Source organism: Hylaeus anthracinus, unplaced genomic scaffold, assembly GCF_026225885.1.
Source record: "Hylaeus anthracinus isolate JK02 unplaced genomic scaffold, UHH_iyHylAnth1.0_haploid 12002, whole genome shotgun sequence".
Taxonomy (NCBI): Eukaryota; Metazoa; Arthropoda; class Insecta; order Hymenoptera; family Colletidae; genus Hylaeus; species Hylaeus anthracinus.
Window position 1 is genome coordinate 4,009,517 of NW_026534349.1, and position 16,501 is coordinate 4,026,017.

General features: G+C 46.8%; 2 protein-coding genes across 3 annotated transcripts; both read right to left on the reverse strand.

Annotated features, from left to right (window-relative positions):
• Positions 1-134: 134 nt before the first annotated feature.
• LOC128891607 (uncharacterized) lies at positions 135-16,164 on the reverse strand. 2 transcript variants are annotated; one of them, XM_054151226.1, is made up of 3 exons: positions 15,818-16,164; positions 585-719; positions 135-332 (listed from the first exon to the last, which is right to left on the reverse strand). In XM_054151226.1, exons 2-3 carry the CDS (start codon positions 678-680, stop codon positions 135-137), a joined length of 294 nt encoding a protein of 97 aa, XP_054007201.1. In that variant the 5' UTR covers positions 681-719; positions 15,818-16,164. The 2 variants fall into 2 exon arrangements, with proteins under 2 accessions (XP_054007201.1, XP_054007202.1); XM_054151227.1 differs by lacking the exon at positions 15,818-16,164 and adding an exon at positions 812-1,301.
• LOC128891583 (uncharacterized) lies at positions 4,986-11,480 on the reverse strand. Its single transcript, XM_054151177.1, has one exon. The coding sequence runs from the start codon at positions 11,207-11,209 to the stop codon at positions 8,483-8,485; it is 2,727 nt and encodes a 908-aa protein (XP_054007152.1). The 5' UTR covers positions 11,210-11,480; the 3' UTR covers positions 4,986-8,482.
• Positions 16,165-16,501: the final 337 nt, after the last annotated feature.

The following is a 16,501-nucleotide window of genomic DNA, read 5'->3' on the forward strand; positions in this document are numbered from 1 at the left end:
ATTAAAAAGGAAATGCGCGCACGGCCTATCGAAAGAAGCAAAGGCAAGGGCGGAAATAAATAGAACACCTGCTTTGACGAATCGAAGAAAATATTATTTAAATTGAAAATCGAGCAGAACAATTAAATCGTGCGTTAATTTATCACACAACTGTCCCGAGGCTTTCTGTATATCCTCAATATCTGCGAAGACAAGTCTTCGACGTTTCGGATCGCCAAGGCTTCGGTTGGTCTCCTCACGATGACAGGTTGATTCCCATAGCTGCTGTATTCCATGGTTCTACGGCTGGTTCCAAAAGTCAGATAGTTGACAATTTCCTTTTTACTTTGTTCCTGAAACGAAGAGATTTACTGTTATTAAATGAAATGCAACGTGCAAAGAATGCATACTCGAATTGAGATTAGAAAAATCCGAACTCGACATAGTTTGCTTCCGAGGGCCATACATAGCCGGGTACACGGCTTTCTTGAAATACAATTAACGTATCGATAAAATGTCTGCCGGCGAGAAGAAACAGATAACGTGCATTTATATTTAAATCGATCTACTTAAAAGTGCTAAACGTTACAAGTACGAGCGATTACTTTAAATATAACCAGTGCCGCGTCTTGGTATCTGTTATGAATCTCTTCTTTGGTCAGTGCAACGCTGGCTTCTGGCGGTTTATAACGCTCCGTCATTTACAGCTACGCTTCTCCAGCGTGCTCTGACTGCAGAACCTGTAACCAGAAACGCTGGTATCGTTTTACGAACAACCTCTCTATCTGATTATAATCCGCGAGCGAGCGACCTTCGATCATCGCAAAGATACCTCTACCCGACGAGTCGACGAAACCGTCGACCGACGAAGATTAACGTTCCACGTTTCCAAAAACAACGTCGACAGAAAAAGAGCGAAGTCGAGGACGACGAGACAAAAAAAAAAGAAAGAAAAAACCGCGTGGAGACGTCAAAGACGAACGTTGGAAAGAAGGGATCACAAGTGTTCGTCTAGGGTAAAAATAAACTCTGGCCTAGAGTTTAGCAGTACGGTAAACAGCGATTTTTCCGTCGTTTCAAAGATTAGTATTTCTTTCCTTCTTTTATACCTGTATTCACTACTAATGCAGATTGAAATCTTGTATGCTTTTAATTGTATAGCCATAAAAGTATCACGAATGCAGTAAATCTAGACACGATGTTCGAAAGTGTGATACACGAGGATCTCTCGAAGCCAAGTTATCGCATCGACGCGTCGATCGTTTCGATACTATTTAAATCATATGCATGTAAATAAAATGAAATGTTGTTTATCTTTCATATGTTCGAAAGCATTAACTAGATCAGAAATTCTCGCCGATGTACATACATACGGTTCGGTGTCTTCAAAAAGTCTCTACCAATTTGTAACCACTGTTCGAGAGGATATCGACGGACGGACAAGAAGCACACGGCGAGAATAATCAACGAAACTCGACACTTTCTAGCTACGTTGATCTTCGACTTGCAAACAGAAGTCACGCTGCTCGACTGTTGGAATCGGGCCAGGAACTTTTTGGTATCCTTTTCGAATTTCCGGTTGAAGACGCCAGACGCGGGAGAATTCTGTCGCGAAGTGTTCTTTTTCCACTCGTAGCGAACAATAGTCTCTGTTAATCTCGAATATAAGAACAATTTAACGAAGGATTCAGCGCGGCACGAACCGGAACCCTAACGTTCGCTGTATGTACAACGATTAACCGAATCTCGGCTAATCTAGACCAAAATTTGTCGCAACTCTGGCTTTAGAATGGATTTCGGTAGTCGCATTTTTCTATTCACGGGAAACGGTAGTATCTATAATAGTACGAATTTTTGTTCATCCGTGCCTCTGCACCCTTCCTAATTGCATTGCACCAGTCGGTGACATTTATTGGCTCTGATTGAAGTGTTGCATCAGTCATACGTCGATTCAAGGTCTGCTTTGCGCGTATGCGATGGCCTCAATAAAAACGAATAGCGTTGTTATTACTATTTAATCTAGCGAACTTTCAACAAACATCAGAACTCGAATTTACGATCCTTGAAGAGATAATAATTGCCAAGAAGAAAGCTGTTCGCGACTATTATTTTAAAATTCTAAAATGCTTTGAGCTAATTACATTGAGAATAGATGCATCGCTACACGCTTTGTAGCTGTTGTAACGATAAGATATTTAATAATCTTTCACAGAAATTGCAGGGAAATATCGATAAACCAGTGTAACTGATGGTGCTGCCACCGTCGATAACTCGAGTGTCTGCAATTTACGACGACATAAATGTATGAAGTAGGAAGTGATTTTTTGTTTCTTTTAATTCAAATTGATCGCTCGTTACAGTTCAATTAGTTACTCGTACCGTACGCTCCTGCGGTACGTAAGAATATATTGCATCATACGCACGTGTCCGATTGCACGCGTCCGTGCCGCACCGTTTTCGAAAGCAGTCGACGGAAACCGCGATTCGGTCTTGTACATAGAAATTAAGGTTCCTACCGAAATCTGACTATAGTTTGAGACATCGAAGATGACTCCAAGAGTAATTTTTTACGACAAAGTATTAGTCTTAATTTGTTCAATTAAAATAAGCACGAGCCCGTATTATTTACGTCATTTATCGACGCAAGTGCATCGCTGGTCGACGGGAACTGCGAGGCGCGAGGGCGAACGCGTGGTTGCGTGCTTAGAAAGTTTAGCGAGTACGTGCGCGATCGTCGATCCGCGGCCACTGCCAATCGACCGCGATAACGGAAACAATGCATCGCTCGCATCGATGCGCGCCTTACTCCTGTGTGGCATATGCGTGTGCATCCGACGTGACTGCATTCGGTGCGCGAGTCACAATAAGTTGGCTTCTGCTTATCTTCGGCATGACTTCAACCCTCGTACGAACCGCGATGGAATCATGTATTTTAGGTATAACAGCAAACGAATTAACTTGGGGAAAACTGAACGTTTTCAGCGTAAACCAAAGGTCGCGAGGTTGATTTTCAAGGCAGTAGCAACAGCGTTGCGTCGAGTTTTTACGGATTTGTCTCGACAAGCGAAAGATGTCATCCGATAAGATTAAAGCTTAAAAAAAAAGACACTCGTTGAAACAATACCTGCAATGATACGAACTCGCGTTTTTTTTCTACTTCTTTTTTTACGAGGATAATATACGTCACGGACGTTTGTTAAAGAATCAGACTTGAAACTTTGTTTCTATCGTTGTTACGAAGGAAGATATTGCAAAAGCCCTACAAAACAACGAGTAAGATTACTCGTACGATCTGATGTCAACGAGTTATTTCGATAAAGATTCGATTGGGATCGTAGAAAGTACCGGTTTCACTGAAATCAATTTGGGGAGCATCGCGTGTACCTATGTTCGGCTGTATCTTCCCAGAAATTATCAGCCTTGCCGCTATCTCGGAGATGTGCGTCACTACAGCGTGCTACGCTCTTATAAAGAAAGAAAATTTCCACGTTCTAGATAAACGATAGATGTACATTTTAAATTTAGTTTCGTTTACGTTAGTTGAATGAAAATTAAATTTTCACAAGGAATCAAAGAATACTATCTACTCTCGTTGGTGGTAAATTCTTTTCGAGAAGAAAAGAAGAAAAAAAGTCACAGGCGGAAGAAAAACGGCACAGGATGGAAATAATCGAAACCGAGAGTTCTTTTAAAATAGTCTCTTATATTTTCTCTCAAATTCATTAAAGTTCTATCTTCGTATAATCTACGCATATGTATATAATACAATATTTAATACAATTACTTCTTGTTTTTCCGTGTGTACAAAAGAAAACGACGCGTCGACGGTGCCTGTCTGTCTCACCGTACGATAAAAACGTCGATCATTCACTCCCTCTCTTTCTCTCCCTCTCATTCTCCATCTTCCTCTCGATGAATCACAATAACGGATATGGTCGGTAATCGGGAAAATTTTCCCGTCGAAAGGGAAATACACGCGCTACGTGACTTCGTACATATCGGAATCAATAATAATAGTAATAATAATAATATCGCTGCTTTCGTCACCGTTCACAACTCATTGGGGAGCTTCGGTCGTTCGTAAAGACTCATAGATAACCGAATCGTTCGTTTATCAACTTAGAGTTGCTTCTTGGCTCGACGAAGGCACCAGAAATTTTATTCGAATAATAGATGACGAATATAAATTCTGTATAACGATTTACACAGTACAGTAATATAGTGTTTCTATTTGTCATCTGTTACTCGAATTAAATTCTACTTAACTTTGCTATCGGTTAATCGAAATTCGATATTTTTAATTGAAATGGTAAACCGATCGAAGATTCACCCGATAAACGGGCATCGAAGGAAATAGGAAATTAAAAAAATGAAAGAAAACACGTCGGTTCGTTGCACGCAAATTCTTTTCGATCGTTTATTCGGCGGACATAAGGAAAAACAAAAAGAAAACGTCCTCGCTCGAGAAACGGTGGTCGTAAACGACGACCAATAAATAAATCGTGTAGGTTTGAATACTGATTATTACGATTATTATTATTATTATTACGCGCATGGGCGAGTCACAACCGGTGTTCTCAATCGCGGAATGCATCCGGATCGAGAGAGTCGCGGTGAACGCTTCTTCGTTGCCGGAGGGCTCGAAACAATCTAATACCGTGGCTCGTTCTAAGCAGGGATGGACACAATTCTCATCTGGATTAAAATTTTGTATAACAATTAAAAATCTGTATTATATACAATTAAATTATGTTGCACGTTGAACGAATAAAATTTTTATTTGTCGTCTAATACCCGAATAAAATTTTGCCCATCCCTGGTTCTAAGAACACGAGGCACTTTGGTCCTTGATTTCGCCTCGCGCGAAGCTATAAGGCACGAGCGATCTAAAAGGCACCGGGCGAGTTAAGAGGCGTTTCGTCGGTACATATAACTTTGATCGTATTAAAATATAATATATATAATTATGTATACATATATATATATATACGTGCTCTGTTTCTCTCTCTCTCTCTCTCCCTCTCTTTTTATATTTATATGTTTCAACGCTATATATAAATTTCTTTGTACATGTACGATACACGAGCATATCATGCTTATGACGTTATTCCCTACGTGTGTGTATTTCTTTCTGTATGCCTGTGTACGTACATCTCTGCCTACACTCGTGTGTACGGACTTCAAAACCCGGGGGTTCGCCCACGAAACTCCCCTTCCGAACCCACACTCTTCGCTGCTCCATTCCCGTCGCTTCGTTCGTACACTTTTATGCGCTTAAAAAAAAAATATATATATATATATTGCTTACATACGCTTTATGCCTCGTTTAATAGACTCTTGTGGGCTGTGCACACGGAACACACGCAATCACGCACGCACTTACGCAGCCACGCATAGATTTCTCGCGCTATCGAGCACACACCGCTCGGTTCGACGCACCACGTTCGTTCATTATGTAAAACGTTATGGCATTATGTAATTCATTATGGCTTATGATTACGCTACATTTTATTGTACATTGCCGCCTTGACCCTATCGACGGAACACCGGACAAGGCTATATATCTACATGTATACACATAATAATAATAATAATAATAATAATAGTAATAATAATAATAATAATAATAATGATAATAATAAGAATAATAATAGTAATACGGTGTTTCCTTTCATGTTTTCACGCTTTCCGATTCTCGAGGGCAGAAACACCCTTCGGTCGTAGATGGGCGATATTTTTATCTAAACGTTAACAAGAATGGCGATTTTGCAGTTTTAAATAAATTTATATCGATGTTTTGATCTTTTAGACGTGATCATCGTCATAATGTTTACGTGGTAAATTAGAAGCAAAAAGATTATAAAGAAACTAAACTATGAAACAAATAATTAGACTATAATACATTGGAAAAATTCAAGAAAATGTTCGAACGAAATTTTGCCCGCTTCTGGTTTCATTCGAGGATGAAAAAAATTCAAAGTATACGTTTCTCGTCGGTGAGATTCGCGAGCACGCTGGTAAATATGTATGTCGTCGATCCAAGCTGCGAAACGCGTTCCGCTAGACGACGATAATGCGCGGCTGTCGCAACGCGTGAGATTGTTCGCGCGCCTGGAACGAGCTCGATTGAGCCTGAATATTGAAACATTGACGTAACCGGTCCGTCTGCGACGCTCATTTACAAAATTGGCCGTCTTCATTGGGTTAGGTTGCGATACGGTCTTATTTGCCGAACCTCGCCCTTTCACCGCGCTTCGATGCGACGCCATTCTTTCGCTCAAACTTTGTTCCGAACTAGTCTATCCGTTCGAATAAAATTTTGTCCATCTCTTCTTTTCCCTGCGGCGCAGACGGATCGTCGCCGATGACGTTTCTATGGACGAGATTACTCGTTGCAATCAGTCCGAAGAGATAGCGATCGGTATCGAGCAACCAGGTATCGCGGAATGTCTCCACATTTTCCAACGTCACCGATTCAGAGAACTTTCTTCGTGTCGCGACGTCGCGAAGGTCGTTCGACGATAAAAAGAGAACACGTTATCGCATCGAGAATCGGAATGCGCCGGAACGATACTGGAAATGACAACACGAAAAATACACCTATGCACGAATAATTTGTAACGAACATTCAAGAACACTTCGTAAACAATTTCATGTATAAACGACTTTCCGCCTTTGTAAAATCTTAAAGAGATATTCGTCTGTACGGGTTGAAATTGCTTTACCTACTTTTTAAACATTTTTTTTTTTTTGTTTAAATAACTTCAAGTTATTGATCTTAGATCAACGGAAACTTCTTCGTATAAAAATAATTACTGGCACGAATTAGGCGAAACGTCTGTCAAGTATAAGGCACGTGAGTTTTTCGAAGCGTTCTCGTTGTGTATACGTTCGATTGGAGACGAGTAAAATTTATATCTAAATAAAAATTGAGACTAATAAATTAAGTATAAACAAAAATAAAAAAATTTCCGAATGATTTTGAATCGAGTAAATGACACGAAAAGTTCGTTCTACGTTGATTCTTTTTATTCGAATAAAATTTTACTCCTCTCTGGTGTGTACGTGTTTTCTTAAAATTCTTTCCCTACCATCAGCCTCTTGAGAGTTAGTCTTTTTGCCACGATTACGACTCGTACAATTAAGCGTCGACGTTTCTTGTTGCGATTGGTCGATATTGCAACACTGCATTTCGAGTTTGTTCGCGACGAAAAGGTTAACCTATCTAACAATTTCTTGCTCCTCTCCGATCCAGCGATTTCCGACGGCTATGAACAAGTTTCGCGGATGATCGATGGACCGAAGAAGCGCACAGATCGATACAAAATATATTTTTTGTTTATGCACGCGTCTACGAGTTAATTCGCTCCGAAATTGGGAGGAAAAGGCACGCGGTGCGGTTTCGAACGGAAGCGATCGCGACGTACAATACTATCACGCTATCGAATTCTTCTCGTTGCCGTTCCTCTCCTTCCTTTCGAAATTCTCGCGATTTCCGTTTTCGGTGAAAATTCCGGGAACCGGCTCGATCCTTTTACGCTGTCGTATACCTCTGTAACCGTGGATCGGTCGATTCCACGCTATTTACATATTTACAAGTCATCGATCCGCCGGGAAGGAAAGAAACGACGAAGAAAAATTGTCGGATGATCCGAGTCGAGCGGCGGGGGAGAAGAAAATGAGAGAAAAGAAAACGGAGACGGAACCCTGTCGTAATACTTGCGCACCGTGCGTGTAACACTGGTGCGCGCATGGAAGAAATTCTTTGAGCAATTAAACGATATCTAACGACGATCGATCCTCGACGAAGACGGAATAAGAAAAACGACGGCCGTTCGCGGGAAAGCCAGCGGGTGCGACGGGAATACAATACACGGGAATACTTTTCGCATCGTGGAACTTTTCATTCCTAATTCAATCTCTAGAGACTCGAGGAGGGATTCGTTGAAAAATAAGATGGTGTCTTCCGATCGTTTCGTAACCCCATCGCTCGCGGGAGAGTTTTTCTCCGTGATCGGTATCTATTGCTGCGACTGACATAATTCCGTAATTATAACGATGCCACGCGACCTCTAAACGGCCTAGCCGATAGCCGCTCAACGCTAATCTCGACGATAACAACGAAAAAGTGTCTCGCTGGATATCTGCACCGATTTTTTTAGAGGATGCGGGGAATAACGAAGAGAAGCAGGCCTGGGCAAGTTGGGAGAACACGTCGGCCGAGGACACGATTATGTATAATTTCTCCTACCACGCCATGCATCGTCCAATGACTGATTAAGACTTTATCGCGATCTATAACGCGGTATCGAAACGATAAACGTTCGCGGCGCGCGACGTGTCGTTGATCACGTATCTATCGATCCTTCGTCGGCGAATCCTTTTGCTCAAATGGTGGGGATCGGCAAGTCGATTTCGAATGATTCTCGGATGACGACCAAGGATCGATGAATATGTATCGCGTCTATCCCGCTGCGTTGAGGATCGAAAGAGTGTTGCCGATTTAACTGTAATGAGGACTCGCTGGATACCTAACGAACGCGCTTTTAACTTGAGGGAACTCGGTGTACGGACTCGGGTGAGTCCTCCAGGATACCGGCAGTCTTAAACTGAGTTCGAGGGCGTAGTCGTGGCCCCTGCTTTCGTTTAAATTGCAGATGCTTTGGCAGTTGTTGTTGTTGTTGACGACGTTCTGGCTGCTAACGGGGGACAGCCCCCTCTGGATCGAGTGCTCCTTCGCAGGCTTACTTACGGGATTGTCCAGGTACGGTTTGAACAGCATAGCATCCTTCTTAGAGATTGGTTCCGGAGGAGGAGGTGCCGTGGATGCCGGTGGCGTCGGGACGGTGCTGGTCACTGGTTCCGATCTTGGCGAATCGAAGAGCCTTTTCGGTTTTACTAGACACAATGGCGTGTCTTGAGGCGGCGCTTCCTGGCACGCAGGGCTCGTCCCGATAGTCTCGTCGGTTTCCAAACAGATCCTCTTCGGGGACGGCGTACCCTCGTAGCAGCACGCCAGAGTGCAGTGCTGTCTTTTCGAGGACGAAAATTCCTCCGTTGTCTCGGGCACGGAGGTGATCTCGGACGAATACTCTCTGGGAGAATAACAGTACAGCCTGTTTTGAGGGTCCGAGTAGCAAGACCCTCTTAAGGACGTTTCCTGGTAACACGAGGGCGCCGGTGTCGTCGCGTGAACGTCCATGCAGCAGGAGAGATTGCAAGAAGCCGCGGGCTCGCTCTCAGACGACGGATCCATCATCACCGAGTGGTGGTAGTAGGAAAGATGTTGCGAGGAGGAAAAACTTACGTCGCAACAGTAAAGAGGCGGAGGCGATAGGTCGTACTCGGCTTCGATTCGATCGTGCGATAAGTTGGAAACATAGTTCGACGTCCTCAGATCCACCGGTGACTCACCGGAAGCGGCATCCTGGATAGGGCCCAGCCGTTGCCGTGAGTTTCCACGAACAGCGATTTCACCCCTAAGCTCCGTCTCCTGGCCTAGCCATTTTTGTACTTGGCGCCGATTAATGCCAAATTTTCTCGCTGTTGCACGTTGATTCCCAGCTACGCCGACGTCTCTGTGAAAAGCGTCTAGAACGTCCAGTTTGAAGCGAAGGGAAAAGGATCGTCGACGAGCGAGATCGTTGGACGAATTATGCCCACCGGAAGAGCAATCGAGAGGGTCCATTTCGCTGTCTGAGCAACTGGTGCTGGATCTCCCGGAACTAGCGGGATCTCGAGGGCTCGACGGCAAGGAATATCCTTCCGGATCGTTCGCTGGGCTTACCGGACGCGAGTCGGCAGGTGCCCGTTGATAATCGACGTACGATGATGCATCGGCCTCTCTTCCTTCGTCGTTCGTCTCCTCCTCCTCCTCCTCCTTGTCCTCTTCCTCCCCCACTTCCTCGAAGTGCAATTCTTCCTTGATCACCGTCCTATCGATTTTCGCCTCATTCACGACATCCTCCGTTCCCTTCTCTTCAATACGGACCGTTGTCTCGTTCGACTCTTGGATCGACTTCTTGGAATCCGGTGTCGGAGACGCGTATACGTGTGCATGTTCGTGCACGTGCAAGCATGGACTCACGGATGCCCGTGGGGAATCGAAGTGAACGGACGTCGTGGAGCTGGTGCTGGTGGTACTATTGGCGCGATGCGAAACGGGCGAGAGCGGGACCTTAGGGGCACCGGGAGAACACGTCGATTCGCACGGTCCTGGTGTCGCCGCTGAGTCTGGGCTCGCTCGTTCCGTCTTTATCATGGACGGCGCTAGCAGCAAACCGTACGATGATTTCCCGTCCACGGAAGAATCCACGTCTCCGTAAGTTTGTTGAGATCGATGGAGGCTCGGCGAACGATGTTCTTGCCGATGATGAACCATCGCACCGATTATTTCGTTTTCCTTGTACCGGTGCGCTTGATGAGAAGGCACGCGATAGCTGGTCAACGTTTGATATACCTTCGCCTCGTTTCGGCCGTCGAACGACGTCGAGGTCTCGATTTCTCGTTGTCCGTCGCCGTTTAGAACGTAGTAACCGACTTGTTCTCGATCCCCGCGAGTTTCCGAGTATTCGTGAACCGAGTCCGTTATCTGCGCGCGATCCTCCGTCACTCGACGAAGATGATGGGGCTCCTGATTACCGGAATATTCTTGATATCCGAGGCGAACGGATAAAACCGGGACCGTGGTGGATTGAGCGGCATATTGGGGCGAAGAGCCTGAACCACCATGAGGAGGACGAGAAAGAAGAGGTGGGGGCCCTTGCTGTGTAGCCAGCTCGTCGCCGTGCAGTCTGGTGAGGCTGAGGTTCAAGGCCGGCGCTGCTGGAGTCACGGCAGGCCCCGTACCTTCCGTCACGGTACCGTCCGACTTGGAAACACCCGCGGAAGAGATCACCGTCGACGAAACGACTCCCGAATTTCCAGTCTCGGCACAACTGTTTCTCAAATTATCCTCGCACTGTAACCACTTTTGTATTTGACGTCTGTGGATTCCGTATTTCCTCGCGGTGGCTCGCTGATTCCCACGACAGTCGATGTCGTTCCTGTACGAATCGAGAACCTTGAGCTTGAAGGCCGGCGCAAATATTCGTCTACTGCCCATCACTCCGACGGATTTCCTAGTGCCGTTTTGTTGCTGCTGATGCACTACCGACTGCTGTTGCTGTTTCTGATGCACCATTTTCACCGAGTTCCCCTCACCGAGCACCTCGCTCACACCGTGAGCCATAACGTGTAGTTTCGCGCACCCACCGAACCAACTTTTTCTTGGCGTGACGTCGATGACCGTCACGCGTCCAACACCGGAGACGACAACGACGGCGATAATGACGACGATGAGCTTCGTAACCGGGCACTGCCAACGACGCACGGGGGTACCTTAACGCGTAACATTGCACGAAGTGCTTGCCTGGCCGCGCCGCGCACGGAGTTCCTTTTAGGTCTCTTGGTGGATGCCGTAACTAATTTTCATCCCCACCACTGGACGAGGACTGCGGCTGCTTCCCACTGAGCGGTCTCTTTCCCTTCCCCCACCCCCCACCACGAGTCGTCGGCGGCTTGTACTCGCGGATCTCTTTCTCTCTTTTGATCATTCGCACTCTTTCCCTCTCTCGCGCGTCTCTTTGCTGCACTCTCGGTCTCTCATCGTGATTCCCCCTCCACGTCGTTCCCTTCTCTTCGCTTCTCTCTATCCAGCCAGCGCCCCCCCCCCCCGCCCCTCGCTCCTCATCGCGCGTATCCAACATCCCACTCGAGCAGCACAGGCGCTAGAGTCCACCGCCGGCGGCCACCAGTCATTCTTCTTTCTTTACGCCTAACCGACCTAACCTCCACCAACTACCAACTTCTCTCTTTCTACGTTTCTCGTCATCCCGGCTGACTAGCCGTGCACGTAGGCGCCCCACCCGCCCTCTCCCCCTCGCGGCTTTTCTCACTCTCTCTCCGCGGAGGAGAGCCTCCCTTTCACACCTCAGCGCCGTAAAACTCCGCCATTTTGTGTGCTCACTTCCGTTAATGACGCGCGCGGGAAACGTCACGCCGGCGTGACGACGCTCTCGGCGCCATGTTGTCTGCCGCGATCGTCCGACTGCCTGTCTGCCTCCCGGTTCTCGTTTCTCGCGACTCGCTACGGCGAGCCTAGCAGCCAGCATGGAGCCTCGGATTTTTGCTCGCCTTTCTCTTCGGCTCGGCCGTGCCTTTTCTCGCCTACACGAACAAACGCTCGCATATGCTACGCAAATTTTCTCGCAATACGATCGACGATTCGATCATGGTCGAAAGAGTACCGTAAGAGTGGTACGCAACGGCTCGAGTTACGATGTTTTCTCGTTCGCCGAGATTAGGCGCGTTATCTAGGTTAAATCGTTGAAGACCTACGTCAGGCTTCGCATACGGTATACGATTCTTGAAAGCTTGCCGTACCGAGCGCCAACAGCAACGACTGTCGTCTAGGAAGTTTTATTGGCACTCGAATAAGGGGAAAGGCCGGGGAGGCAGGGGGTTTTTGCCTTCCAGGAAAAACGGCCATAGCCGTGTCGGCTTACCGGTAATGGTAGTCTCGTTAGGGTTGAAGTTGTCCCTATTATAACTCGTCGGGGTAATGCGATCTGCATTGTTCTTACCGGTTATTACCAGCGTTATGCTAGCTTACCGTTACGAGTCATCGCTGGTCAGTTATTCTTTGGTTTCCGTAAGCCCTTATTTTCGCTTTTCGCTTCTTCTCTTGTCTGTCACTTCGGAGTTATCGGTGGATGAGGTTTCGAAGCGTGTACATACGAATCGCGAGTTTCTTGCATATACGTTCTGGAATGAGATCATGTTGTTTTTGTGGCGTGAGCCGACAGTTAATATGTTTAGCTTTTCGCGCGGTTGCCATGTCGCTCGGTCGCACGTAGGCCGCAACATATGTATACGGACATAGAGAGACCTGCGAGCAATGACGCAAACCGTGCGTTAGTATATACTTTGACGAACGAGAGTGAGCGAGATAGGTCGTGTAAAAAGAAACGAGCGAGGCCTCGTAAATTTCCACGATTCGCGCCACCAGCAGAAACACCAAGAACCCGACCGATCCTTCTGCGGTTCCTCGAAAGAGCACCCTACTGCATTTCGAAGAATCTCGCTGGCTATTCTCGCACTGTCGATCACGCCGACTCCAAGCCCTTTCTAAATACATTCAACAACCAGCGATACCGCGACGAGAAGTACCTGCCTTCGAGCATCGTTCGACCTTCGCATAGTTTTATAGCTGCGACTCATCGTTCAGGCATTTCGCGCCTCTTTCGAACGGTCGGGTTTCGCCTTGACTTTCACAGAGTCATATTCGATCCGTAATCGCGATCCCTCGATGTCTTTAGAGTTATTAACGTTTCGTGGAAAGAGGAGCACGGTAACGGTAGCGGCTGAGAATAATATCGTGTGGAAAGCGTCGCGGCGGTAGCAGACCGGCAGTCGCCTAAGTACGCCACGACGGCTGGCACGTTCATCGGATTTGTCCTTGGGGCCGAAGGTAGGCGCAGCCCGAAGTCCGAGGACGTGGCAACGCAGCGACCAAGCTCCCCCTCCTTTGTCCGTCGGCCGGTCTTGCCAGACAGGGTGTCGCCAGCTCGGTCGGCCGGGCTGTTCGGGTTCCCGCGGGGGGAGAGGAGACGAAGAACCCAATGGTGTCGGGTAAAGGGGCAAGGGGGATTCCGTGGGTTGGTGTCTGTTTGAGCGTGTGACGGAGTAGACGTTAGGGGGAAAGAGCACGCTATGCGAGGGAATCGTTCGAACGGAGATCTTGTAGCTCGTAAGGCTGTTGTGTGCGTGTCATAGGATCGGTCGTGGACCTACATTCACGTGGGTAGCCATGTTTGAAAACTCGCGTCCTGCTGGAATGTAGCCTGCAGAGGCCCCTTCGTTGATCTCTCCCTTCCCTCCCTCTCTTTCACCTTTCCTTCCTCTACACCACCGTACGCGATTCCCCGTTTCGCTCAACGATGCTCGGACGCCTACCTACGTCTCACCGTAGGCTTCTCTTCTATCTTCCTTTGCCCTCCTATGGTTTTCCCTTCTATACGTATGTATGTACATCTCTCCTCTCCTCTTCGTGTCCCAGCGTTCCATGCTTGGCGCCCCAAATGGTCGCGTAACCAGAGACGTGCCTCTGGCCTGGCCTGGCCTGGTCTGGCCTGGCTTGGCCTGGCCGCGCCAGACTTCTCGGCGCCCAAATGATGTATGCCGACCATTCTCTTTCTCTTTCTTGTTCGTTCGTTTCGACCTCGTAGCCTTTGCTTTCCTTGCTCTCTTTTCATGTATTCGTGTGGTGGGTACGCAGCGTAAAGTCGAGGGATAGAGCCGGAGCATTTAGGAGCAACCGAGACACGGTATTCCTATTTACCAGTGCCTCGACTTGCGACACCTCACCTTTGAGTACTATGGCACACTATTCGTGGCCCTTACCTACCTTACATGTGCGGTAAGAGCCACGTGAGAATGCGAGGCTGAAAAAAAAGAGCGTCGGCGGTTGTGATTCGTGGCAAAAAGTACATTAGACGGTCCTTCTATCTCGAGTATGGAAGCAACGTTCGAGGGTTCTTGGCAAACGAGACAGAGGGTCGCCTACGATGCTTTATTTGCGAGGGCGATTGATCGAATTTTACTGCGGCTGCGACTGAAATTTAGTGTAATTTAATAGTGTTTTCGTGTATGTAATTGGCGCTTCTCCAATGCAGGTTTATCATTCGTGGTTTGTCCAAGCCAACTTCTTAGGCGTTATGCTCGTATCTCGGATGGCCGTTCAAATTGTTATCCCCTCGTAGGGTATATTGGCCTTATAGGTAAGAGGACATTGAGAACAACTAACAGATTACGACAGGGTCCGTGACCATTTTAGAAAGATGGTTATCCTCCTGCGTTCCAAGTAAACAGTCGCACTTGCTAAAATCGCTGACTCGAGTTTATAACCCAAGTTTATTTATGTACACGCTAACTGGGAGAGCGCCACACGTGCAACAACCTACGTGTATACGTATTTCTCTTGCTGCGTGTTAGACTTGCATTGCACGCGTTCTTGTGCGTATGTGCATGTACACATTTTGAATCTAATCGCATACATAAACACTAACGGACCGGTGCTGCATAAGGATTTTTGTACTTGGGCGACTTTTGAGCGCACTCTGATACCACGTAAACCGATTACTAAATAATTGAAAACAAGTGGTTAGGATTCGTAATTGTTGGGTGTTTCTTCAAACTATCCACGAAGAGGTTATTCGTTCCTCCGTGGGTTTACCTTTCATCGCTATCACTTTTAAACTATGGCGAGTCAACGTCGAATTTTTGGAAATGTTGCGCAATGTATAGAACCACGCTTCAGACGTGTACGCAAATTTGTCGAGAGCGAAGATTCTTGGAAACGAACGGTATTCCCCGCGATTCACTCGAGACAAACGTCGGCCCTGATCGTGCAATACGTATACATAGGTTAGGCGTCACAGTTGGTCGCATCGCTTCGTTTGCCCACGTACGAATACAGAAATATACCTTCTCCGTGGGCGGTCGCACGATGGCGCCTACTCGCACATACCTGCGCATACCTGCGAGTTCGTGGCTAACCTCGCAGCACGAAACGATCGTTTCACCGATATTCGTTCGATTCGTGCGTCACGTATTCGCCCCTTTGCGTGGTTTCTTTCCCGATATCCGAGAGCTAGAGGAAGAAAGAGGGGAAAAAAGAAGGCGTAGAAACAGAAGGAACGTTATCGCAAACGAACGCAAGGAATGAAGTGCACACGACCAAAACGAAATGCAACAACGCCCACGTTGCGTCTTTCTACCAGAACATATACAAGCTAACCTTTTTATCTTATCATTGGCGAAGGCGTATCGAGGTTGACGAGGTTGCCATGTGTTCGCCTTTGGCACGACGACGATGAAAGACAACGACGACGTGGATGACGAGGCCTCAAAACGACTGCTAACATCTTCTTTGCTTCGTTTACGCAGGAACCTTGAATTCGAGCACGAAATCGTTACGCGTCTAGCGTCCGACTTTGATGTCACGTCGCAATGGCTGCGATTCGCTTTATCGACCGAGCAGTAAAAAATTAAGGGACTGCTAAAAACTGTTGTCTTATCCGCGACTTGCTTTATCGACGTTCGAATACTATTTCCTGTCGAACTTTGAGTTAATGATTTTTCACCGCGTGACTCATCGACGTTATCGTTGTGCGTAATCCGAATTTGGATTAAATTTAATTTAAACACGCGTACTGACAATGAAATGAAACATGAAACGCGGCCAAAGATATTCGCTTGCGGCCGTTTCGTCGGTATTGCAAAACCTCTTCTGCCGGGCAGTTGAAAATATTTATCTTTCAGATAACCGCTGTCTTGGAGGGTCGAGAGAAATTAAGCTCGTTAAATTTCTTATCGATTAATGCTAGCCTTTGAAACCTCGTTAAAGCGTGATGACTCGTCGACGCATACACGGTTTCACTCAAGTTTAGAATGCAACGCGTCGTGTCACGCGTCGATTGCA